Source organism: Neofelis nebulosa, chromosome 12 (genome assembly GCF_028018385.1).
Source record: "Neofelis nebulosa isolate mNeoNeb1 chromosome 12, mNeoNeb1.pri, whole genome shotgun sequence".
Taxonomy (NCBI): domain Eukaryota; kingdom Metazoa; phylum Chordata; class Mammalia; order Carnivora; family Felidae; genus Neofelis; species Neofelis nebulosa.
This window is the reverse complement of record NC_080793.1, coordinates 93,980,487-94,006,439: the sequence shown is the minus strand read 5'-3', so window position 1 is coordinate 94,006,439 and position 25,953 is coordinate 93,980,487. Positions and strand designations below refer to the sequence as shown.

General features: G+C 56.0%; 1 protein-coding gene across 2 annotated transcripts in view; it reads left to right on the top strand.

The window, feature by feature from the left end:
• PHF2 (PHD finger protein 2) overlaps nucleotides 1–25,953 on the top strand; it is a 76,112-nt gene that overhangs the window by 31,481 nt on the left and 18,678 nt on the right. The window contains exons 1-7 of one of the 2 annotated variants that reach the window (XM_058695947.1): nucleotides 3,879–3,958; nucleotides 5,103–5,188; nucleotides 10,525–10,639; nucleotides 19,884–20,044; nucleotides 22,021–22,162; nucleotides 24,734–24,920; nucleotides 25,761–25,923. In XM_058695947.1, the coding sequence (XP_058551930.1) occupies nucleotides 3,894–3,958; nucleotides 5,103–5,188; nucleotides 10,525–10,639; nucleotides 19,884–20,044; nucleotides 22,021–22,162; nucleotides 24,734–24,920; nucleotides 25,761–25,923 (919 nt within the window). In that variant the 5' untranslated portion in view covers nucleotides 3,879–3,893. Of the gene's footprint in view, nucleotides 1–3,878; nucleotides 3,959–5,102; nucleotides 5,189–10,524; nucleotides 10,640–19,883; nucleotides 20,045–22,020; nucleotides 22,163–24,733; nucleotides 24,921–25,760; nucleotides 25,924–25,953 lie in introns of those variants that run through there. The other variant, XM_058695948.1, reaches the window with a different exon arrangement.

The window sequence follows — 25,953 nt, the reverse complement described above, 5'->3', positions numbered from 1 at the left end:
CCCTTCCCTTCTTCTCCCTCCTCTCCCCCCTCTTCCCTCCCTTCCCAACTCCTCTCTCCCTTCTCCCCTCCTCCCTCCCTTCCCTTCTTCTCCCTCCCCTCCTTTCCTTCCCCATCCTCCTTCCCCCTTTCCCCTCCCCCTTCCCCTCCTCTTCCCTCCCCTCCCACTCCCCCTTCCCCTCCCCTCCCCCTGCCACCCCCTTCTCCCTCCCTTCTCTCCTCCTCCCTCCCCTCCCTCCCTTCCCCATTGTCCTTCCCCCTTTCCCCTCCTCTCCCCCTCCCCCCTCTCTATCCCTCTGTGCCCTCTTCCCTGCTCCCCCAGGCACCACAGCTGCTCTCACTTGGTTCACAGCTCCCAGCCTCAGAGACCTTCCGAGGTCACAGTCTCCGCAGGGCCAGTGTCCTGTGGGACTGCCTTGTACAGATGCCATGTGAGCGCAATGTGGGGACAGGGCACAGCAGACCGGCTCTCAGCTTATCCACACCCCTTGTCCTGAATCCGTCCCTGGACCTCAGCCGGTAACTTTGAACCCCTGCTTGGGGCTGGAGCATGCCCACCTTTGGTGGAGAAGCCCGAGTCAGGTGTCTCCTCACCCCTCCTTGGCACACCAGGCCCTCCTGAGCCTCTGTCCGCTGCAGCTCTGTAGAGCACCCACATGGGCAGGGCCAGGAGAGGCCTCAGGCGTCCCCTTCAGACGTGCAGCAGGATGGAGGGGCGGCGGGCAAGCCGAGCCCCCACATCCGCCCAGCGAAGTCCTTGGGCGCCCAACTCTTGTCCTGACCCAGTAGCCGTCTCCACAGGGAGGTGATCTCCGAATCAGGGGGCCCTTACAGGGTGGGGGTGGGGGGTGCTGAAGAGGACGTGGTGTGGAGCCCACCTTCAGGTGTGTGCATGTTGGGGGTTTTCTTCCCGCCGACCTCTCCTACCACCTGCCGGCTGAATCTCCTTGGGCAGGTTAATGAGGCGGTTGCTTCTGTTTTGTCTTTGAAATGAGGATTGCTCACCTAAGGAGATTTGAAGGCACACACCGGGGGCCTGGGCCCTAGGGAGTCTCCTCCTGACTCCACATCTTTGCTGCTGGCTTTAGGGCGGGGAAAATGCTTGTAAGCTTGTCCAAAGCTGTTCTTTTAGATTTTGGGGTGATTTCCCCAGTAATTTCTCAGGAGGTACTGGGGAAGCCCTAACTTTGGGGTAATAAAGTAGGCGAGCTGTTTCAGGAGAACTGCTGCCGGGCAGTTCACACTGACTGTGGGGTCCTAGGACCCTGAAACACTGGAGTTAGGAGGTGTGGCCTCGCGCGCACACACGGCCAGGGGGCTGGCTCTGGGACCTTGGTTTCCACACTCAGGTGGCCCTAGTCAGGGTTACAGGCACAGGTGTCAGGGCCTGGGTGGTGGCACATGCCAGTCGTGGGGGAGTTGCTGGCATCACCCATTAGGGGAGAGGCCTTGGCTGTGGCCGCAGCACCTGCCCTGGGTCCAGGCCCTGGGTGGCCCTCCCAGGTGAGGGGCAGCCCCGAGGTGTCTTGGGCAGAACAAGGGACCCACACCCCCACCCCCCACTCTCCCTTTTGGTCTGGCCTCCCTGTGCAGGGCAGCAGATGGCCAGCCCATCTGGGCTCAGGTTGACTAGCACCCCTAAGTAGTGGTGTGGTAAAGAAGGAGCCCCCAGGGCTGGAAAGGGGTGTTGGCACGCACATTTGTGACCCCTGGGCCTCATCTCCCCCTCCTGTCATGTGGTTCATGCCATGGCCCTTCCAGGGCATGATGGGGCTTCTGGACACGTGGGACCAGCAGGTGGTGATTGGGTTGGGGGAGGTTAAGGCACGTTGATGTCAGCCCCCATTCGCTCTGCTCTCTTAGAGCTAGGGTGGAGCCCCCTTCCACCGTGCACCTGACCCCTGACCAATGGAAGAGCCCCCGTCTGTGTGGCTGAGTTTGATCTGACCTCAGACATCCTATGTGCATGGTGGGCTCCTTGTGTGTCCCTAGAGTCTTGTGGCCAGGCAGGAGTACGTGATGGGACCTAGGTACCCATGGCCATCCTGGACATCTGTCTGTTCCAGGAGCTGCCAGTGTGACAGGCAGCCTGGAGCAGTGTGGACTCAGGGCAGGGCCTCCAGGTGTGGACACGCGGTGTGGATGTGGGGTTTGGCCATGAGGTGTGGCTCTGGGTGTGGATAAAGGATGTACGGTCAGGGCATAGACCTGGGGTGTGGACTCTGGGTGTGGATGCAGGGTGTAGAATTGGCAAGTAGACACAAGGTGTGGACGTGGGATGTGCACGTGGGTGTGGGTTTGGGGTCCGGTTTCCAGACCCAATGGGACCTGAATGTCTGCCGGGCTCTGCCTCTTCCTCAAGCGCGCAACTGCTGGAGGGTGCGGGTGATGGGGGCTCACCGCGTGCCCAGCTGTGCCGTTGCTCAGCCCCTGCTGGCCTCACACCAGTGTGGTCTCTGATCGACGGATGAGCACACTGAGGCCAGCTGACCCAGGGTTCGGGGTGCAGAGCTCCCCCTCCCGGGGGAGGGGGCTGAGTGAGCTGCCAGGCTGCCAAGGTGGGTCTGAGGCACGGGAGGGAGCTGGCTGCCGATAGGGGGTGGGGACAGCGTGGGAGATGTGCCGTCGCTCGCTGGGGCACTGGTGGGCAGGGTGGGCTGTGGAGACAGACCAGGGGTGATCTGGCTGTTTGCTGTCCCTAGGATGCCCCCCGCCTGCAGTGTTTCCAGATCAGAGTGTCTGGTCTGATGCATCTGCCGGGTGGCTGACCCGGTAATGTGGGTCTCGCTCCCCCCTCTCCTGGTGGTTAGTGGGCCGCAGACGTGTTCTTCCACTGGGGAAATGCGCCTCCTGCATGGTTCCTGGCGGGCAGGTAGGGACACTGCGTATTTGCTGCAGGTGTTTTCTGTAGTCGGGACTTCAAAGTTTGCCGTGGGCCTGGAGCTCTCTCTCAGCTCGGCAGTGTCCTCTCCGATTTGCTTTGTGTTTGTTTGTTTGTTTAGAAAGCGAGCAGACAAACGCACCCTCATAGCCTCTCTGGACGGCTTTGTCTTTTACACCTGACTCTTTAGGCCGCGGGGACTTCAGCTCGATTTGTGTTCTGAGGTGAAGAGTAGACTCCATGTGTTCAAAATCATTTGCCAGGGCCTTTCTGGGCTCAGGCTCTGCTCCCGGGATGGTGGCCCGTGGCAGCTGTGGCAGGCAGTGTCTAGGGCCCTGGGGCCGCAGTAGCTGCAGAGGGTCTTGTGCGCAGAGCGCCCCCTGGGCCAGGGGGCAGGGGCCACAGTGAGGGGGCGCTTGGGGTCTGGGCAGCAGCCTTACCTGGAGCACCCGGGCTCCTCCTCGTGATGGGGCGAGTGATGGTCATCGCCGCCGCGGGATCGCACGCATCCAGTACAGTCCTCGATGCTGCCCGGTACAGAGGGAGCGCTCAGCCAGCCTTAGTGATGGCTGGGTGACGGTGGTGACCAATGACATGGACACAGGCAGGTCCGTTGTCTTTTTGATTGACATAAAATTCACATAACGTGAAACTTAACCATTTTAAAGTGAACGCTTTAGTGGCATTTAGTACCTTCCCCGTGTTGTGCAGACATTGCCTCCACCCAGTTCCAAAATATTTGACCCCAAAAACGGACCCCATGTCCACTGCACCGTCACTGCCCATTCCCCACCCCCAGCCTCTGGCTCCGCTGGTCGGTCCTCTACCTCCTCCGAGCACTGCCTACGGATGGAGTCGTCCCACACGTGACCTTCTGTGTCTGGCTTCTTTCACTCGGCTTGAGTTTCTGGGGTTCACCCATGCTGCAGCAGGTGCCAGCACCCCTTCCTTTTTAGGGCTGAGGACTGCTCCGTTATGTGGACGTGCCATATATGTCATCGATTCATCAGCTGATGGGCATTTTGGTCATTGGGATCCATACTGCTGTGAACATTGGTGTTGGAGTCCCCATTCCCAGGTCTTTGGGGCACAGACTCAGGAGTGGGATTGCTGGGGCCTCTCGTAATTCTGTGTGTGAGCTTTTGGGGGACCGTCAAACCATTTGCATAGATGCTGTGCCATCTTTATATTCTCGCCAGCGATGGAAGAGGGTTCTCATTTTACCGCATCCCCACCAGCACTTGCTGTTTTCCCAGTGTTTTTATTCTTGTGAAAGTTGTAGCCATTCTCGTGGGTGTGGGTGGCATCTCATGGTTTTGATGCACATGCCGGTGACTTTAGATGACTAAGGATGATGAGCGTCTTTCCTGAGCTTGCGGGCCGTTTGCGTCTCACCTTTGGAGAAATGCCTGTTCAGGCCCTTTGCCCGTTTAATAGTTGATTTGTGGTTCCTTTCGTTGCTGAGCTGTAAAGCTCGTTGTGCCTTTTGGACGCTAGTGCTTTGCAAATACTTTCTCCCATTCTTCATGTTACCTTTTTACTTTCTTTGTAGTGACCTTTAATGCACAAGAGTTCTACATTTTGATGATACCCAGTTTATTTTTTGTTTTGTTGCTTGTGTTTTTGGTGTCCTATTTAGGAATCCATTGACCAAATCCATGGTTGTGAGGGTGTACCATGTCCTCGTCTTAGAGCTTTACAGTGCTAGGCCTTGTATTTAGGTTGTTGATCCATGTTTAGTCAATTTTTTATATGGTGTGAGGTAGGGATTCAACTTCATTCTTTTGATACTCAGTTGTCCCAGCGCTGCAGTACCACCCCCTGGGACAGGAGCCCCCCATGGGGTCAGGAGGGGCCTAACCCATAGCCCCGAGCTGCCCCCGGTGAAGTGGTGGGGGCAGCCCACCTCTGAGACACCCTTGGCCTCTCTGGTTCTAGGTGACAGGATAGCAGTGGCCTCATGAAGGCAGGCCTGCTGGACGGCCTGGTCCCTCTGTGTGTGCTGGTCATGCGTAGCAAGATCGTCCTTGCCCCTGCCTCCTTCCTCCTCCTCTTCCCCTGTCCTGTCCTTGTGGGCCACTGTCCTCACACATGGTCTGCTCCGTTTGCACTCACACCACTGAGGGCCCCTCCTGTGGGCTGAGCAGGAGTTGCCTGAAGTTCTGCTGGGCAAGTACTTGAGGCATTGAATGCTGGCCACATCTGTGTTTCCTCTGTTTCAGCTGTGTGGGAGTGGAAGAGGAGGAGGCCCCGGACATCGACATATACCACTGCCCCAACTGCGAGAAAACCCACGGGAAGTCTACCCGTAAGTAGGGGCTGTGCTGCTGACCCTCAGTTTGCAGTCGCCCTGGCCTGGCTTTCTGGGTGAACGCCCTGGGTAGTTGCACACTGGTGCCTGGGACTACTGCCGGCCCTGCTCACTGCCCCTATGGACCTGTCACTGCCCCTCCCGACCTGCTCCTGCCCCTGTGGACCTGTCACTGACTTCCTGATCGGCTCCTGCCCATGGGTGCAACTGAAGCCACCCAGGTTGTACTCTCAGAGAGGCCAGGCCCATCTGAGATGGGAACACCATGCAAGGTCTGGGAGTGCCTGTGTTGGGGATCTGCTGTCTCTTCTCCAGTGCCCTCTGCTGGGAGAGGCCCCTTCTCAAACTGCCTGCTGGTCCCGTGGGGGTGTGGCACATCCTATGGGGGCTCCTTAGGGAGCAGGCTCATCCATGGTGGCTCCATGGGGGGCTGTGTCCCTGCTAGGAGGGGAGTTCTGAGGCTGAGACCACATAGCGGGTGTGCCCTGGTCCGCAGGTGTCTTGGGAGGGGCCTGGCCTGGGGACAAGACAAATGGCATGGGGGTATTAACGTGGCCTCAGGTTTCTGGCCTGGGCTGGGAGGCGTGGGTGCTCATAGAAGGTGCGGGCTGGACACTGATCCTGGCTGGGTAGCTGATGACAGCCCTGTCATCCTGAGCCCTGGGTTAACTGGGGGAGGGGGGTGGGGGCCACATCTGGCCCCAGGCACCAGGAGGCCTTTCACCCCCTTCAAAGGGAGCGCCCCTCCTGGTGTCCAGTCACAAGGCAGAGACTGGATCCCCAGCTCATGGGGGGTGATTACTGTGGATCCAGCGTGGGTAAGCGAGGGTGCCAGCACCCTGTTCTGTGGGGTGGGGCTGGCCCTGGCGGTCTTGGGGGCTGTGCTCTGGTCACTTGGGAAGCTGGGAGAGGCAGGTGGGGTCACCTCTGGCCTGTGCACCATGGTCACCAGGTGGCCGTGGGGCTGCATCGGCTGGGCTCTCATTCTCCAGCCCCTGGCACATGGTCATCACGCGGTAAAGCATCAATGTGTGAGAGCAGCAGGAAGGTTCCCGGGTCCCTGAATTATCCTCGTCCCCCAGGAGCTGGCGCTCACAGTCTGCTGTGATTACCTGGACATCATTCTGGTCACTGCTTTACAGCAGATGTGGGAGGGTGACTGTCACCCTGTGGGTTAACCGACATCTCCCAACACCTCATGAGCCACAGAGGAGGCTCAGGGCCTGGGGGGATGAATAGGGTGGGGACTGGGCGGTCACACCATGTGGTCCTGGGGCAGGGCAGGGACAGAGCAGGACTGGAGCTAGGAGACCCCGCCTGCCCCACAACAGAGCCGAGTGGCCTGAGGGAGGGTGGGGCAAGGCCCTGTGGTCTGGGGGCTCTTCCATGAATCGGGGCTCAAGTTGGGCGATAGTGGGGGTGCCGAGGTGCGTGGTGGTGCTCACATACAATGTGACTTCCACATCGCCGCGTGTCCCGGAACCCCCTTTCCCTGACCGTGAGCTTACCCAGTGTTGAGGGCATGTGTGCCTGCTGACTGAGACCCTGCCCCTGCGCTGGGGAGTCCCAGCTGCCCTGTACCGGGACCCTGTACCGATGCTGAAAGCCAAGTGCGGGCGACCCTTCCTGGCACTTCTAGCCAGGTAGCCCCCGGGGCATGTGGGCACGGCGGCCCCTCCCTGGCTCTGCGTGTGTGTGCACATGCATGTTATGTGTGTGCATGAATGTGCGCAGAAATGTTCACATGTGCGTCCACGTGTGTGGGTGTGTGCATGAATGCGGGCACACGTGTGCATGAGTGTCGTGTGCGCACAAGAGTATGCACGTGTGTTTGCACGTGTGTGCATGTGTGTGCCTGTGCACGTGTGTTTTACAAGTCTTGTTGCTACTGGAGGCCACGTGTCCACGAGGGAGAGAGGTGCAGAGGCTAGGACTTCCCACCAGTGTGCACACCGGTCACCCATCAGTCTGCGCTTGAGGTGTGTCTGTGCCCAGACCGGAGCTCGTCACTGTCCGTGACACGCTGGTCAGTTTGCTGCATCTGCTCCAGTCAGACCCTCCATGGTGAGGGCTCCCGCTGTCCCGACGTCCCCAGGAGGCCCCCCAAGCCTGTGGGCTGCGCCAGGGGCGCCCTGGGTGGGCTTGGGGTCGGCACTGAGATGAGGGTGGGGGCTCACAGGTTTACCCAATTCACACAGATTTGGGGCCTGGCAAGGAGTCAGGAGGGCTCCCAGGAGTGGGGGGCTCGGCCCTTACAGCAGCTCTGACCCTGCACTGCGTGTCCAGCTCTGGCCGCTCTCCTGATGCTTACACCCCTCCTCCCCGTGCCCCTGAGGCTGTGCTGCCCTGGGGGGTGGGCACCTGGCACCCCGACGCTCCAGCCTCCCGCTGGGCAGATGTCCCAGGGTGCCTTGTCAGAGGGGGTGGGGTGCCACGACAAGAGGACCCTGGCCTTTGGGCCCCAGGGAGGGAAGGAGCCCGCCGGCCAGGGCTGCGCGAGGAGTGCCCAGAGCTCACCCTGCCTCCCTTGAGGTTCCGCGTCTGGCTGTTATCCTGGCCACACGCTCCGGCCACAGCGTCACGTGGGCCAGTCTCTCCTCCAGGTGCTCCTCGATGCCCAGTCCGGAGTTAGGGCCCAGGAAGGCCACCAGCCCGGTCAGCCCCTGCTTCCCAGGCCTGGGTCCTGGCAGGAGTGTGGGGGCGCCGCTGCTTCCCCCACTGCCCTTTACATCTGTACCCCCATCACCCGGCTGCACCTGCCCTCCAAGGCTTGGTTTCCCCACACGGCCCCTGGGGCCAGGGCCCTGGTGCCAGGCATCTGTGTCCTCTTGCCTCCGCACACCTGCTGGGGAGACCTTGGGATGTGGGGAGTGAGGCAGATGCATGTGCCAGCCTGGGGGGCCTCGAAGGGCCCCCATGGGGTCCCCTCCGCAATGCCTCCCTTCTCCCGACCTCAGCTGCCCCCCAGACAGCACTGGGGTATCTGTCTCCCCGCTGGTCTCCCCCACCTGCGGTGTCACCCATGGTGGCCAGTATGCGGGCTGGGCTGCCCCTTCCACCCCCGCCTTGATCCCTGGATGCGTGGGACCCCTGGTAAGTGGCTGGGAGCCAGGCTCGCCTCCCATCAGAGGCAGCCCCATCGCCGAGGCCCACAACGCTCCTCTGTGGCCATGCACGGATGCCCTCGCTCTCCACGCCCTTCGGTGGGGGCACCTGGTAAAGTCTAAAGCCTGGGGCATGAGAGGCGGCCCAGGGTCACGTCCTGATGCAGTTGTGGGCTCAGAAGAAAGGATGATGATATGGAGGTTGGTTTCAGAGTCAGGGTGACCTGGGCCATCGTCAGAGTTGTGTCCCCGCCCCGAGGCCCTGCCTTGGCTGTGAGCACCCTCTCCCTCTGAGCCTGCTGGCTCTTCAGGAAGCAGGGATGGCTCTCAGGCCAGCTGTGGCTTTGGTGACCCCCGTGCGGAGCTGGGCTGCTCAGCAAGCACTTGGCAAACCGCTGAGAAGAAAAGGCCTGAGCCAGGGTAACCAGAGGGAGGAGGGTGGGCACTGAGGTGCCAGTGCAGTGCCCAGGAGACCAGCCATTCACAGACATCCTGCATACCCACTAGTGCTGGGCTGTGCCAGGCACCGTGGGTGTGTAGGGAGAGCCCAAGGGTCCAGAGTGGGATTGAGCCCTGTGAACAAATGGTTTCAGCCCAAGCAGCCTTGCCAAGAGGAGGGGCCGTGCGCGCAGTGGGCCCCACAGCGCTCCTGGAGTGGACGGGGCACTGTACACCCTTCCCCTCCTGTAGCTCATGAGGGTCCCGGACCTCGCTATTAAAGATGCAGCACAGAGATGCCCAGTAACTTGCCCAAGGTCACACAGTTACAGGCTGGTGGGGCAAGAAAGATTTGGACAAGTGATGGAGCCCTTCCGTCTCTCATCTGTGCCTTGGGCCACCACCAGAACCCCCAGTTCGAGTCCCCCCTCTACAGGATCTTGCTGGGTTTCCATAACATCCACTCACACCCTGGCCATGGCAAACAAGGGTGATGGAAATATCACACCATTGTTGGAGGCAGGCTCAAGGGTCATTGGTGGCAGCCCCCTCCCTGTCCTTGTCTGTGAGGGATGGGCATCCTGAGGGTCCTCTGGCAGTCCCTCAGATCTAGTCTCATGTCTGTCATGGGGCCAGCTTGTTTCACAGCCCACCCAGCAGCTGCCAGGGACAGGTCTCTGTGCCAGTGCTGTCCTCACTCACCGAGTCACCAGGGGCTGCCCTGGGCAGAGGCTGGGGCCACAAGGAAATTGCTTCCCTCCCCTCCAGGGGCTTGCAGTCCAGTAGGAGTGTGTGAGTGTGTGTGTATGTGTGTGTGCACATGCATGTTCTGTGTGCACTGCATGGGCATGCACACGGGTATGTCCTTGTGCGTGCACACACATGTGTGCACATGCACATGTATGCAAGTGCCCCAGAGTCCCGTAGGTGTGTGTGTATATGTGTGTGCACGTGCATGTACTGTGTGCACCGCATGGGTGTGCACATGGGTGATTGTGTGTGCATACCTGTGCACATGTATGTGTGTGCAAATGTGTCAGTCCAATAGGTGTGTGAATGTGTGTATACATGCGTGTGCACACGAATGTTCTGTGTCTGCTGCGTGGGCATGCACACGGGTGTGTGCTTGTACGTGTATAGGTACATGTGTGTGCATGTGCACATGTGTGCAAATGTGTCGCAGTCCACTAGGGGTGTGTGCACACACTTGCGTGTAAAGAGTCCAGGGTGGGGTGCCCGGTGCCCTGGGAGCACACACGAGGAAAGGAGAGCTGAAGTCAGCGGTCAGGGTGGCGGTGTCAGAGGGAGACACACAGGAGTACAGGGTGGCACAGGAGGGGTGTGGGAAGGGCGGGAGCTACAGAGGGCGGTGCCAGCCCGCTCCTGCCCCGGTGGGGGGCTTAGGGCAGCAAACGTTGCAGCAGGGAGGTGACAAGCTTGAGGGGAGGCGTCCCCTTGGTGGGACCTCCCGGTAGGTGCCTCTGACGCGCTCTCAGCGGACTGGGTGCTAATGGGAAGGGTCCCGGGCTCCCCCAGCTTTGGGGTCGGCCGAGCCAGAGGGGTGGGAGGGGCAGGGCAGGGGTGGGGCCGTGACCCAAGGAGGGTGGGAGGTCACAGGGGCGGGGGGTGGGTGGGTGGGTGGGTGACCCCCCGGGGACATTGGGGGCGCTGCCTCTGTGGAGGCTGGAGTCTCAGTGTTCACGGCTCCTCAGCTGCCCTCTGGGCCGGGCCCCTGTGGTGTGGGGAGGGGAGGGCCCACGCTGGGTGCCATCTGCCCCTGTCTCCCCACAGTGAAGAAGAAGCGGGCCTGGCACAAACACGGCCCAGGGCAGACGCCCGACGTGAAGCCCGTCCAGAACGGCAGCCAGCTCTTCATCAAGGAGCTGCGGAGTCGGACCTTCCCCAGGTGGGCGGTGGTGGCCTCATCCTGGGGGGCTCAGGGGCACAGCCTTCCCTCCAGGGGAGCGGCGCAGCCCCCCTAAGCCCTAGGCGCTCCCAGCTCCGGGGCTGACCTCTTCCTTCTCAGCACCTGCAGGTCAGGTGTTGCGGACCCTCTTCCTCTGGGCTCATGTATCCCCCCACCACCTGGTGTGGCCCTTTCCACGGAACCTTCCTGAGGGGGAGGCTGCTGAACTCAGGTTCTGGCGGGCGAGGAGTGGGGGCTGGGGTCCTGCCCAAGACCACCCTCCAGACGTGGCCCTCTGCCCCTGGGCCTGACAGGCTGTCCCCAGGTCCCCTTCTCAGAGACCGCCTGCCCGCACCCATGTGCTGCGTGCGGGTCGAGGGCAGAGAGCAGGGGCAGGGCTGCGGGGACCCTGACTCGTGGACATGTGCTCTTCAAGCTGCTCTGCGCCCCCTCGGCCCCTCACAGCCGGAAGACTTTTGTTTGTCTGACAAGGTTTCTTGTCTACTTTTAAAGAGTAACTCACTGGACCCAGAATCCTACGTGGTGGGTCCTTTTCCTTTTAGCACTTCAGATATTTTGCCCCACTGTCTTCTTGCATGCATAGTGTCTCATGAGGGACCCAGTATGACTCTTACCCGTGAGCCTCCACAGACAAGTTACCTCCCTCCTCTGGCTTCTTTCCTTCCCGCGACTTTTACTGAGATACAACTCACAGACCTTACAGTTCGCCTGTTTCAAGGGTACAACTCAGTGGTCTTCGGTGCGTTCACAGACGTGTGCGCCACCAGCAGGCGGTTTAGAATGTTTGCATCCCCCCCCCCCCCGCCCCCGATGTCTGTTTAACATTCTGTTGTGTGGACAGACCACACGTTGTTTATCCATTCGTCAGCTGACACGCTGGGGTTCTGATGTTTGGCTACTGCAGACAGTTCTGCTATAAACGTTCTTATACCGGATTCTGGGGGACACGTGTTTCCATGTTTTCAGGAGTAGTGGCTCCATGTTCAGTTGTCTGAGAAACTGCTGGACTGGTCTCCACAGTGGTTACGCCCAGCGGAGCGTCAGGGTCCCAGTTTCTGATCACCCTTGCCGGCCCTTGCAATTCTCTGGCATTTTGATTCGAACCATCCTTACGGTGTGAGGCTTTCTCTCTCTCTGGTCTGACCTGCATTTCCCTCATGAAAACTCATGTTGAGCATCTTTTCATGTGCGTGGTAGTCGTTTGTATGTCTTCCTTGGAGAAATGTCAGTTCGGACCCTTTGCCTATTTTTAATTTTTGTGTCTTTTAATTATTAAGAGAGTCTTTTATATATTTTAGATACAAGTCTCTTAACAGATAAATGATTCGTGAATACTTTATCCTGTTTTGTAGACATTTCACTTTCTTGATCATGTCCTTTGAAGCACCAACATTTGTAATTTTGACGGAGTCCAGTTTATCTGTTTTTTATTTTGTTACTTGTGCTTTTGTTGTCATAGCTGAGGATCATTTGCCAGATCCAAACCCCAGGTCATGAAGATTACCTTCTACAAAACTTCTAAGAGTTTTGTAGGTTTTAGGTCTTACGGTTTTGTTTTTGATACATTTTCAGTTAATTTCTTCATATAGGGTGAGATAAGGATCTAACTTTTTTTTTTTTGTTGCATGCATCTCTCCATTTGTCCCTGCACTATTTGTAAAAAGACCTCTCTTTTTCTATTAAATGGTCTTGGCTCTTAGCTGTAAGTATATGCATTTACTTCTGGACACTCAGTTCTGTTCCACTAATCTGTTTATCCTTAGGCTGGTCTCACATTGCCTGGACTACTGTGCTTTGCAGTACGTTTTGAAATGAAGAAGTATGAGTCCTCCAGCTTTTCTTTTCTTTTCTTTTCTTTTCTTTTCTTTTCTTTTCTTTTCTTTTCTTTTCTTTTCTTTTCTTTTCTTTTCTTTCTTTCTTTCTTTCTTTCTTTCTTTCTTTCTTTCTTTCTTTCTTCCTTCCTTCCTTCCTTCCTTCCTTCCTTCCTTCCTTTCTTTCTTTCTATTGAATATTTTTTAATGTTTATTATTTTTGAGAGAGTAGAGAGACAGAGCACGAACCAGGGGAGGAGCAGAGAGAGAGGGAGTCACAGAATCCCAGGCAGGCGCCAGGCTCTGAGCTGTTAGCACAGAGCCTGACATGGGGCTCGAACTCACGAACCGTGGGATCATGACCTCATTTGAAGGAGGACGCTTAACTGACTGAGCCACCCAGGTGCCCTTCCAGCTTTGTTTTTCTTTTTAAAAATCCTTCTGGCCATTCTTGGTCTGTTGGAATTCCATATGAATTTTAGAATCAGCTTGTCAGGCCTACAGAGAAGTCAGCTGATATGGATTGTGTTGAATCTGTACATCAGTAGAATCAAAGTATTGCCATCTGAAAAATGCAAAGTCTTCTGACCTATGAACATGGGTATTCTTCCATTTATTAAGATCTTTTATATTTCCTTCAATAGTGTTTTGTAGTTTTCAGAGTTTTGTACTTCCTTTGTTAAGTTTATTCCTAAGTAATTTATTCTTTTTGATGCTCTTTTAAATGAAATTGTTTTCTTAATTTTAGTTCCAGAGGGTTCATTGCTATGGTACTGAAATAGAGTTCAAGTATATTCATCTTGTATCCTGCAACCTTGCTGAGCTGGTTTATTAGTTCTAATAGCTTTTTAGTAGATTCCTTACACCTTTCTATATACGAGATCATGTCATCTGTGAATAGTTTCCTTTCTTCCCTTCCAATCTGTGTTACCTTTTTTTTCTTGCTTGATTGCTTTGGCTAGGACTTCTAGTAGAATGTTAAGTAGAAGAGACCAGACAAAGATGATCAGGGCCCCATCATTTTCAGGGTGCTACGCTTGGGGTACAGCCTCAGTTCCACAAGTGTGGGCCAAGGGGAAGAAGGGAGCCCCCCCCCCCCATGTCTTGTCTGCCCTTGCGTGAGACTGAGAATCAGGAACAGACAGCTGGTGCAGGATGAGAAAGGCTGCCGTCCTGTTCCTCCTGGACAAAGCCCTCTGCTTGGAAGCTGGGGAGAGCTCCCACTCAGCTTTCCTGTGTCCTTGGCCGCGGCCTTCCTGAGGGAGGTCTCCTGGCCGATCCAGTGGGGTAGAGGGAAGAATGGTCTCGGCCCATATATCACAGGCATATGCCTTTCCTGCCAGGTTTTCATAGATTTTCTAGACTAGATGTTTCTCCATTTGCTATTTGCTCTTAGAACCATTTCCAGAGGTTTTGAATAGTTGTTTTTCACAGTAATTTTCACCAGTTTCATTGGGTTTTGGGTCCTCAGGGCTCTTCACGCTGTCATGCCAGAGGTAGATCTTTCTCATGTGGCCTCTGTCAGGATATTGCCTCCCCTGTTTTGCAGTTTGATTACGACATGTCTAGGTATAGTTTTCAAGTATTTAATCCTACTTGGTGTGGTCTCAGTTTTCTGCATCTGTGGTTTCACATTTGCCATTAATTTTAGAAAATTCTCAGCCATTATTACTTCCAACATTTCTCCTGCTTCAAACACTGCTCCTTTCTCTCTCTTTTATTTTTGGTGTTCTCGTCATGCACACGTTGCTCTTTCTGTAATTGTTCTGTATATTCTTGGATATTCTGTTCCCTGCTTTTTTCATTCTTTTTTCTCTTTATGCTTCAGGCTGAGCAGATGTTATTAACTTCAAGCTTACTGAGTCTTTTCTTAGCCACATCCAGTCTACCAATGAGCCCATCAAAGGCATTCTTCATTTCTGTTACCATTTTTAATTATTTCTATCATTTCCTTTTGATTCTTAGAGTGTTCGCTTCTCTGCTTACATTTTCTTCTGTTCTTGCATGTTTTCTACTTTTTCCATTAGCACTCCTAACATATTAATCATAATTTTAAAAAATTTCCTATCTTATATTTCCAAATTCTGTGCTATAGCTGAGCTATGTCCTGATATTTTTAAAACTTTTTATTTTTTAATTGAGGTATAATTAACATACATTGTTATATTAGTTTCAGGTGTACGATATAATGACTCAATACTTCTGTACATGAGCAGAAGTATCATCTTCTGCACATGAGTATCACTCAGTGCTCATCATGATAAACGTACCCTCAACCCCCTTCACCTGTTTCACCCGTCCCCCCACAGACAGACTTCCCTCTGGTAACCACCAGTTTGTCTTCTGTATTTAAGAGTCTGCCTTTTTTGTTTGTCTCTTTCTTCTTCTTGTTTTTTTTTTAATTATTTTAATGTTTTATTTATTTTTAGAGAGAGAGAGAGAGAGAAAGAGAGAGAGAGAGAACAAGTGGGGGAGGGGCAGAGAGAGAAGAAGACAGAGAATCCATGAAGCAGGCTCCAGGCTCTGACCTGTCAGCACAGAGCCTGACATGGGGCTCAAACACAGGAACTGTGAGATCATGACCTGAGCCGAAGTTGGACGCTTAACTGACTGAGCCACCCAGACTCCCCATTCTTTGTTCATTTCTTTTGTTTCTTAAATTCCACATATGAGTGAAATCATATGGTATTTGTCTTTCTCTGCCTGACTTATTTTTATTATACTAACCATTATACTCTCTAGCTCCATCCATGTTGTTGCAAATGGCAAGATTTCATTTGTTTTATGTCTGAGTAATATTCCATCGTGTGTGTATGTGTGTGTGTATATGTGTGTGCGTATACACACCACATCTTCTTTGTCCATTTATCAGTCGATGGACATTTGGGCTTTCTGTATCTTGGCTGCTTCTGATAGTGCTGCTATAAACTTCAGGACGTGTCTTTTTGAATTAGTGTTTTCATTTTCTTTAGGTAAATACCCAGTAGTGGAATTACCGGGCCACCACGTAATTCTATTTTTAATTTTTTAAGGACCCTCCACGCTGTTCTCCAGAGAGGTTGCACAGTTTGCATTCCCACCAGCAGTGCAAGAAGGTTCCTTTTTCTCCACATCCTCGGTGACACCTGTTGTTTCTTGTCTTTTTGATTTCAGCTGTTCTGACAGGGGTGAGGTGATTTGCTTTGTGTCTTAAGACTATGGTCTTTTGCAGTTTAGCGCATCTTGTGATTTTTTGGTGAAAGCTGGACATGATGTATTGAATCAAAGGAACTGAGGTGATTATGCATTTAGAGTGAGGTTTTGTGTTGACCAGACCAGGGACTGGGTTGTGTTGCTGTAGCTGTAGGTGCCAGACACATGACTTTCTCCTAGTTTCCTTGTGTTTTTCTCCTCTCCTGTTCTTGCTGGGTGTCCCTAACAACTCCTTCTTAAGTAGAATCTGTCCTGCAGCTGTCTCGGCTATACTCAACTACCATTATACTGTTGTATGGTAGTAGGATTGGGGGAGGGGAAGTGTCCTGTAATTGAATAACACACCTCAGTGTTTCAGTGGGCCTGAGGCTCTGGGCTGTTACCTTTGGAAGCATTTCTTGGCCTTCGCTTTTGCTCTTCTTCCCTAAGACAGGAAGCTAGTGGCGTCAGGGGTGTGGGTGGGCACTTGCCCTTCCCCCATCAGAAGAGGGTCTGGTTAAGTAAGTGCTCCTGGAAGGTAGACTTTTGTTATGGAGAACACTCGGAGTATATTTACACATAATTGCTCTCCCCCAACCATGTCTGAAATAGGACAGATCTTCACCAGGAGAACCTGTGGGTAGAACCCATGAAGGTGGGTCTCCTCTGAGGCTGGGCCCCATGAGTTCTTAACTCTGAAGCTAGTTCACACCCAGCCTCTGCACTTCGTCAGAAATCACTTTAATTATCCTCTCAGTTACCGCCTCCAGCCGCTTCTGCCTCAGGTAAGGTCCTCTCAGTGGTGATTCTCTGTGTTTGCCTGTCTCCCCAGATTCTGGGGGTGACTGTTTGCCCTGTAACCCTAATGTTCAGTGAATCTAAGAAAATTCCTTGGTATTCAGTCTGTTCAGCTTTTTTCTTGTTGTGAGGACAGGAATGACCATTTCCAAGCTCTTTACATGTTGGAGTTGAAGCCATTAGTCCAGTTCCACTCATTAGTTGGGTTGTCTTTTTATTGCCTACGTATTCTAGGTACTTGCCACCAATCAGATACTTTCTCCTGTCCCGTGGTTGCCTTTCCACTTTCTTCATGGTGTCCTTTGAAATGCAAATGTTTATAATTTTGATGGCATCGAATTCATTCTTCTTGTTCTTGCTGCTCGTGGTTTTGGCTTCTAGGAAACCATTGCCAGATTAAAGGTTGTGAAGATTTATGTCTGTGTGTGTGTTTTCTTCTGAAAGTTTTACAGTTCCAGCCTTTATGTATAGGTCTTCAACTCAGTTTGAGTTAGTTTTTGTCTATGACGTGAGGTAGGATCCCGCTTAATTCTTTTGCATGTGGACGTCCAGTTCTCTCATGCACCATTTATTGAAATGACTGTTTTATTCTCCATTGAGTTGTCCTGGCGCTCCTGATGAAAAAGCAGTTGGCCACAGATGTTTGGGTTTATTTCTGGACACTCAGTTCTGCCGCACCGATCCATATGTCTCTTCTCTCTTCTCATGCTGGCACCACACGGTCTTGATTACTGTAGCTTTGCAGTGAATTTTGAAGTTGGTCAGTGTCCTCAACTTTGTTCTTTGTAAAGACTGTTTTGGTCGTCTGGGAGCTTTGCACTTCCCGTCAGCTTTCCAAGTTCAGCTTGTCCATTTCTGCAAAGACGTCAACAGGTGTTCTGACAGGGATTGTGTGAAATCCGTAGCTCAATTTTCTCTTATTTCTTGAGTCTCATTTCTTTCTTCTAGATTCGATTTCTCTCTTATTGAATTATATCCTTTAGTGGTTTAGTAAAGGCCTATAGAAATATTCTATTTTTGAAAATGTTTTCATTTCATCTGTGTTCTTAAATGATTCTAATTTTCTAAAATGGGCCTAAAATTTTACAGTAAATTTATTTTCCTTGAATTCTTTGAAGATACTATTATTCTGTTGTCATTTGGCATCTCTTGTTGTTCACAAGATGTCTGTTGTCAGCCTAGTGGCTGGTGTTTGTTCATCTGTTTACTGTTTGGTTTTGGCAAATCTGTTTTTTTTTATCTGAAGACTTTTCAGATTGCCTCATTGTCTCTGATGTTCCACAGATATGCTACAGTGCGTCTGGATGTGCTTTGTTTTTATCAGTTCTACTCAGGACTCAGTAAGATCTTTTAATTTGAGGAATTGTATCTTATCTCAGTTCTGAAAAATGGCCTGTTTTCTTTTTAAGTAGCATTTCAACCCCCTTTCTCTGTATTATTTTTCAAGTATTCCATCAAATTGACCATTTGGGGGGGGGGCGGTGCAGCTACTATTGAATGCATCTGTTGAGTTTTTAAATTTTTTCAAAAGTGACGTTTTTCACGTGTAGAATTTCTGCTAGGTCATTGTCAGTGTTGCTTGCTCTGTTGTCCTCCCTCCCTGCCCTCTGCTGCGTCCTCCCATTATCCCTGTGAATGTGGTTAGTATGTTTCCCAGCCGTCCATTGTGCTCAGTCCCCAGACCCGTGCTCTGGTGGATATGTCTTCCGTCATTCTGTGAGGCGGCCTGTCTGCCCTGGGCCCAGAGGTGTCCCCGTAGAACCAGTGTGTGTTTGTCTTTGCTGGGTCCTCATGGGTTTGGCAGTCCCAGACCTGGTACATGGGGCTGTGTGACATGAGGGCATGGGATCCTGATTTGTCCGGACACCGTCTCCCTCTGGCTACCCCGGGGCTTCCACAGATGACCCTGCACTGTCCCAGTGCTGCCGCTCACACACCCGCCACCCACTCCTGGCCTGAACCTAATGCTCTGTCAGCACTGGTCCCACCCGAAGGTCCCTCCTCCGTCCTCACCCTAACTGCCCCACGTGCTCCCTCTTGGTGGGACATGGCCTTGCAGCTCCTTCCTCTCGAGCACTGTCTTCCTTGGAGCCACAACCCCGTGCTCCCCTGGCTGTCCTCCACCTGCCTGTCCTCCTCTCCTGCTGACCGCTCTCCCTGGGAGTTGTGGGGACTCTGCTCTCGCCCCTGGCCCTCGGAGTTTACACCTCCCCCTGATCCCCCGCCCTGCCCAGGCTGTCTCTTGGCCGGCGGCTTCAGCCTCCCTCTGCAGCCTGTGAGCTCCTGACCCGTCCTCAGTCCAAGTCTGTCCCAAGTCAGCTGTGGATCTGTCCCCCGCACACGCCTGCTCTCCTCCAGCCCTTAGTCCCTCAGCTGTCTGCCGTCACCTCCCCTGTTCCTCCACCCTTTTGCCCACCACTGCCTCCTGGTCCGTGAGCTGAGCCTCCTCCCTGGTCGCGATGTCCAGCCTGCTCCCGCGGCAGCTCTCCATCCGTCCACACAGCCATCGGATTGACCTCCAGCTGTTGTTGCCCTGCTCAAGCTGTCCAGTGGCTCCCCAGTGCTCTCGGCGCGAGGCAGAGACCCACTGCCGGTCAGACAGGCCACCTGAGCTCCTGCGCACTCAGCCCGCTCACCCCCTACCCCTGGCTGCTGGGCTCCTTCTCCCTCCCCACTCCTGGCCACATTCTCCCCACTCCAGGGCTTGGCCGGCGGCCCCCTTCTGCCCGGGACATGTGCCTCTCAATCCTGCCCTTCCAGGCCTGGACAGGCTGCTCTGACGCTGACCCCTGCTGTCTTCCCCCTGAGCTCTGCTCTCAGCGGTGGGCTTACGACCTTGCATGCTTGTCTGATGGAAGCCCATCTCCAGCGTCACCATGGAGGCTCTCCAGCTGGGCCTCAAAGGTCCCTGGTGCCCCGGGCAGTGCCCAACACGCAGCTGGGCAAGCTGGGCAGGGGAGCCACTGACCGCAGCACCCCAGGTTGCCCTTAGATCCTGTGCTTGGCTTGTGCAGGGAGTGGATTCTCCCTGGAAGGGGTTTGTCTCTATCTGCTGTGTCCTCAGGCCCAGCCCCAGCGCCGTGCAGGATCTAATCTCTGTGCACATGGGAGGAATGTTATGGAGGGTGGGCAGGTAGGGCAAGGGGCAGGGGAGGGATCCTGCCCACGCTCTGCCTTTCTCTGCTGTGGTAGGAGGGTTGGTCTCTGTGTTTCCCCTTCCTGGGCCTCCTGGACCTTGAGGTCCAACGTCTGTGATGGATGTGGGTCCAAGCCACGTCACTCCCCCATGACCCCTGGGCGTGGTGCTGGGGACGAGCCCTCCTCCCAGGGCGTGGGAGCCCAGGTTGCATGTCTCCGGCTCTGAGGCCCTATCCAGGCCTGTCCCGGTGCTGCGGGGCCGGGACCCTGGCCGGCGTGACCTCCGACCCCCACTTTTCCTGCAGCGCGGAAGACGTGGTGGTCCGTGTGCCCGGCAGCCAGCTCACGCTGGGCTACATGGAGGAGCACGGCTTCACTGAGCCCATCCTCGTACCCAAGAAAGACGGGCTGGGCCTGGCAGTCCCAGCCCCCACCTTCTATGTCAGTGACGTCGAGAACTATGTGGGTGAGTGGCCACCCTGGAGCCTGCTCGCCTTAGGCCCTGGCTGGTCCCCATGCTGTGTGAGCGCTGTGATTCGGGGTCTCCGTGTACGTTCAGGGCACTCTTCTTAGAATTAGACCCCATGTCCCACTAAAATGACACGTGACCCTGGCCGTCCCCCCAGTCAGTTATTCTGACTGCAAAGGGGCCTGTCTTGGGACCCTTTCATTCTGCCAGCTGCAAAATCCATTCTGTTGGGTGCTAATGGCGGTAATGGAGGGCCCCTGCCTTTGAGGTTTGTGCTGTGCCCCCCTCAGCCTCTCCTGGGCCAGCCTGGGGCACCCTTGGTCTGCCCCAGGACCCTTCCTCTCTGGATCCCTCCGGCTCCCGCTGGTGCTGCCCTGTCCAGCCTGTCTCCCGTCCCCTTGGCAGCAACCAGCACTGTGCGCACCCTCAGTCGGGACACCTCCGGGTGGAGGGAAGAAACTGTATGCTTGGGCATCGTCTGTGAGGTGGGGCCACACGGCCCAGACTCTGAGGCCCCAAGGTGGCTGGGGCTTGGGGGTGTGGCCCGTGCAAGAGGAGGACAGAGCCCAAGAAGGCTGGTGCTCAGGCCCCCTGTGGCAGGCAGAGAGAAGGGAGCCCCATCGGGGCCATCTGTGCCCGGCCGCAGCCCCTAGAATAACAGCTAAGATCTAGTTCACGCCTGCCAGGTGCCGGACGTCACCGGTAGCTAGTGTCATCTTGCCACAGCTGGCACCCAGGCCCTGGCTCAGCTGGCCACAGAGAGCACAGAGGGCCGGCCCCAGGCACTGCCTGCTCGACCATAGCTCTGTCTGCGGGAGCTGGAAGCAGCTTAGCCGACGGGGAGGCATGTCTTAGAGGCTTGTGTTGTAAATGCTCTCCCTTCTCCTTACTTGTTTTATTATGGACGTTTTCACACACACACACACACACACACACACACACACACACCCCAAGGGAAGTAAACTCCCCTGTGCCCAGTACTGGCCACAAAACCACAAGATCTTGGCCGGCTTTCTGTGTCTGCACCCTCAAATTTAAAGCAAAGCTGTGGCACGTACATCACTTCTCCCACGGAAACCCCGGCAGGGGCTCTGACAGATGATTTGACGTCGTTGCAGCCGCGGGCTGCTCAGTAGCATCAGAGCCCCGCCTCAGTCACCCCAGGCGCCCCAGACGCCCCTTCCAGTTCGCTGTTTGAATCAGAGCCCAGACCAGACCTACACACTGCATGTGGTTTTTATGCCTCCCAGCATCTCCCCATTCCCGAGGCTGTGGGAGGGTTGGGGTTGCTGGTCCTAGAGAACGTCCCATGTGGGGGATCTGGCCAACGGTGTACCCGTGGTGTCATGTAACTCGCTCCTCTGTCCCCAGTGGTTCCTGCACCACCTGGACAGACACTCAGATTCACATTCAGGGGGACGGCAGCCGCTTCGGGGCTGGGGCGCTCCCGCCCGTCAGCCTGTGGTGCCTGGCCACCCGCACAGAAGGGCCCGTCAGCCCGCAGCCCGGGTCTGAGCAGCCTCTGGGGACTGCTGGGAGGGACGAGGCCGTTCGTCCTGTGCGCCTTTCTCCCACTACCAATTAGGAGTCAGTGTGAGGAGCTCACCCTCGCCAGTTCCTTAAGGAACTGTCATCGGTGACTTTCACCCCGAACTTTTCCTCATCAACTACAGAAAACGTGGGGAAAATGTTTTTCCTTTAACTTACCCGTTTTCAGGATGATAAGTTGGAGCCCTAGAAGTGTAGGAGTTTTTGATTTTTTGATTTTTAAAATGTGTGTCCCATGTTGCTTATGGGGGGTTCCCATCTGCCGGGCCCCCTCCCGCGGAGGCTTGTGTCTCGGCCGCCTCCCTGCACCCCTGCCTCTCAGCAGGGAGCCCCCAGGGCAGCCCGGTGCGGCGGGGGGGGGGGGGGGGGGGGGGCGGGCTGCACGCCCTGGCCCCTCACGGCCCCGCCCCCTGCCCTGCCCGCAGGCCCAGAGCGGAGCGTGGACGTGACGGACGTCGCCAAGCAGAAGGACTGCAAGATGAAACTGAAGGAGTTTGTGGACTATTACTACAGCACCAACCGCAAGCGGGTCCTCAACCTCACCAGCCTGGAGTTCTCCGACACCAGGTGAGGGCCCCCCCGGGCCGGGACTGCGGCTGCTCGGGGAGCCCGCACACACGTGCGAAAGCGGCCTGCGGTGCTGGTCTGTTTCTCTCCTCAAGACCGGAAGTGATGCACTGTGACACACGCAAACGGAACATAAGCAGCAAGACGCGGACTCCTCTGGCCTGCCCCCACCCCGCTCCCCAGAGAGAGCCACAGGCCACACCGCGGCATAGGTTCTTCCAGAACGCACATGCTCATGCTCATGCATGACGTTCCTTGAGACACTGACACCCCCACACGCTCCCACACGTGCCCGCACACATTCACAGGTGCACTCTCCAGTGCACACTGTGGGCACGGCAGGGTCGCACTCTGCACCTGCTCTCCCTGCGGCCCCAGCCTGAGCTCCTGGAGCCAGGCCTGCCCTGCTTGCTGCTGTTCTCAGGGTGGAGGGTCCTGCACCATGGCCATCTGGACCTGCCTGGCCCCAGCTTCTGTGTGGTCAGGGGCTGGTCAGCCACCAGCACTGCCCCTTGCGCCATGGCCCTGCTCTCCCAGGACCACTGCTCTGCTGTGGCTTGGCCCTGCCTTTCCTGCTCCTCTGTCAAATCCTCGCTGTTCTCCCCCTGGCCCTCTGCTCGGCACAAGACCCGAATTGTTGCTGGTTTAGTTTAAGCATGATTTTACTTTCAGACCCTTTCCCACCCTTGCCAACTTCTGAAAAGCACATGTGATAGCCAGATAGCTTGTGTGCAGAAGGGCAGGTAGGAAAAAAGAGTTACTGAAAACCACACTGAGAAGGAGAATATAGAACTGTGCCAGGAGCCCAGACAGGATATTGTAACTGGATGCTGGGGTTTGTTTGAGCTTCCCGACAGCATAGGTGTAAAGGGAAATAGGATAGATCAGCGTATCGAGAGAAAGCTATCTCCTGCGGCTTCACAAGCAGGATTGTCCCCAAGGCTGGGTTCTGAGGAGAACATACTCAGGAGCTTGGTCTGCTGGCCCACCTGGGGGCTTCAGAGAGAGCTGCCAGCGTGGCAGAGCTGGGGAGCTGGTGCTTTGGTGTGTGGTTTCCCCTTGGGCCTCTCGGGGCCAGCCGTCTGCTGGCAGAAAATGTGTGGTGCCTCCGGTGTCCTCAGGCCCGGTCCAAGGATCACAGGGGTCATGAACACGTCACACCAGGCCATTTGTGGGCTTGGTGCCAGGGCTGTCGAGGGGGAGAGGGTGGCTTCCACGTCATCAGTGCTGTCTGTCCCTGAAGACGCCAGCTGGGGCTTAAGGGGCCAGGCCTGATCACAGTCTGTCTGTGGCTATGTTAGGGTCTGTGGGGATCCTGCCGTGACTCATTCCCTGATCCGAGAGGCGCCTGCTGTGACAGTGATGTGTCAATTATGTGGACGTACGTCGTCACCTCTGCACTGTCACCCACGGTGGCCTCAGGTGCCTGGGGCTATGGGACCCAGCCTGTCCACTCTGGGAGGCTGCAAGGAGCAGTGAGCCTCGGTGGCAGGAGGGCAGGCTGGCTGTGTGCTCGAGGAGCCGTCCAGCGAGGAAGTGAGGGCGTTTGTGGCCATGGGGGGAAGCGCTCGTGTGTGGTGTGCAGAGGTCTTCTCTCCTGTGGCAGCAGGGGGCCTGGGAGCTACCTTGGGCATGGACGGTGGGGAGGAGGGCTCAGGGGACAGAGAGGAACACCAGCTTGGGACAAGCCGGAGATGTCAAGAGGGTCTGCTGCTGAGGTCTGGAGGGCGGAGTGGTGGGGCCTAGCTTGTGGTTTGTGACACTCTTGTCTGGGCCGGCAGGGCCTTCCGTGTGGAGCTGTGCGGTTCTGTCCTGCCTGAGGCGGCCAGCACGTGGATGTGTCGGGCTGCTGACCTGGACGACTTTGATGCCATACTGGCATTTTTTATTAATTTTTTTTTAATGTTTATTTATTTTTGAGAGAGACAGAGACAGAATGGGAATTGTTTAGGGGCAGAGAGAGAGGGAGACAGAATCCAAAGCAGGCTCCAGGCTCCAAGCTGTCAGCACAGAGCCCTACGCGGGCCTCGAACTCACGAGCTGCGAGATCATGACCTGAGCCGAAGTCGGACGCTCAACCGACTGAGCCACCCAGACGCCCCCATACTGGCATTTTAATCAGGCCAGTGACATTTAATTGAAAAGGCCACCTTTGCCTGTTTGAAGACGAGTTAGCTGGTCTGACAATGACCGATGTGGCTCCTGGCTCCAGGTCCCCTGTGGTCTGCTCTGGAGACCAGTGGCTTCTCACCAAGCGATATCCAGCAGCACCCTCATGGGCCCACCTGGGCCATCCCCTTCTGGGTCCCCAGGGAGGGGCGTTCTCTGGCCTTCCCCCTCCCCCAACTTTGGATGGACAGACCCCATGTTAGGCACCTGCCGTGGCTGCACCCGGCGGCCAGCTGCGATCTGCCCCCGCAAACCTTAGTTTGCTCATCTGTAAAATGGGGGCCGTGTCACATAGCCCAGGTGGAGAACTGCTGAGGGACGTGCACCACCTTTCCCGCCTGGGGGCCCGGCAGGTGCAGGGGAGCTTCCTGCCGCCAATGCCCCTCCTCCTGTCTCCCCCAGGATGTCCAGCTTCGTGGAGCCGCCTGACATCGTCAAGAAGCTGTCCTGGGTGGAGACCTGCTGGCCGGACGACGCGCTGCTGGCCAAGCCCAAGGTGACCAAGTACTGCCTGATCTGCGTGAAGGACAGCTACACCGACTTCCACATCGACTCGGGGGGCGCCTCTGCCTGGTACCACGTGCTCAAGGTGGGCGCACCCGCCTCCACGAGCAAGGCTGCCTGCGGTCCCCACGGCCCCCATGGGGCCAGCACCTGGGGGGGGGGCATGGGCATGTGTTTCTCCTGCCCTTGGGAGGTGGGGGTGGGGGAGCCTCGGGGCCAGAGTGGCCCAGATGTGTTGCCTTTTTCTGGGGAAGGGTGAGGCTCATGAAGCCCACTGGAGGGGGCCTGGCGCTCTGCATTCCGGACCCCTAAGGAGGGGAGTGCGGTGCTGGGAGGGCTTCCTGGAAGAGGGGGTGAGGGAACGTGTGTGGGGGCCCACACAAGAGCGGGGAGGGCTGGGGGCCCCTGCCAGGGGACAAGGGAGATGTGAAGACAAACAGAGAAGGAGACCCCAAGTCTTGGGCTCAGGCACCGGCCCCGGGTCTCCCTGCACCTGTCTGAGCCTGACTCGTGGGGCGGCGGGGCTCATGGTCCTGGCCCTGTGGAGCGCTGAGTGTGGGGCAGGCCGGAGCCTGGCCATGGGGGCCATCCTTCCATCTGCAGCCCAGACGCAGGAGGCTCTCAGGAGTGGAGCAAGTCATGACACAGCGGGGCTGCCCCTGCCACACGTGGCATTCCCAGTGTCGCGCAAGCGTGGCGTGTGGGGTGCCCGGGCTCTGGTGCCCATAACCTTCCCACAAACAGACTCCTGAACTGCAAGGCCCGTGTGGCCCCAACATCTCAGGGAAGGGACGGTGTCCCTGGGTGTCCATGGTCCCTGGGCAGTGGCCGGCTCTGCCCCCCAGCGGTGTCCCCTGCCTGTGGTGCCCCTGCCCCCCAGCGTCCTGGGCGGTGGCGGGCTCTGCCAGTGGCCTCTTGTTGGCAGGGGGAGAAGATCTTCTATCTCATCAAGCCGGCTTCGGCCAACATCTCCCTGTACGAGCGCTGGCAGTCGGCCGCGAACCACAGCGAGATGTTCTTTGCAGACCAGGTGGACAGGTGTTATAAATGCACCCTCAAGCAGGGCCAGACGCTCTTCATCCCCTCAGGTGAGCATCCGCGGGGCTGTCCGCCTTGTC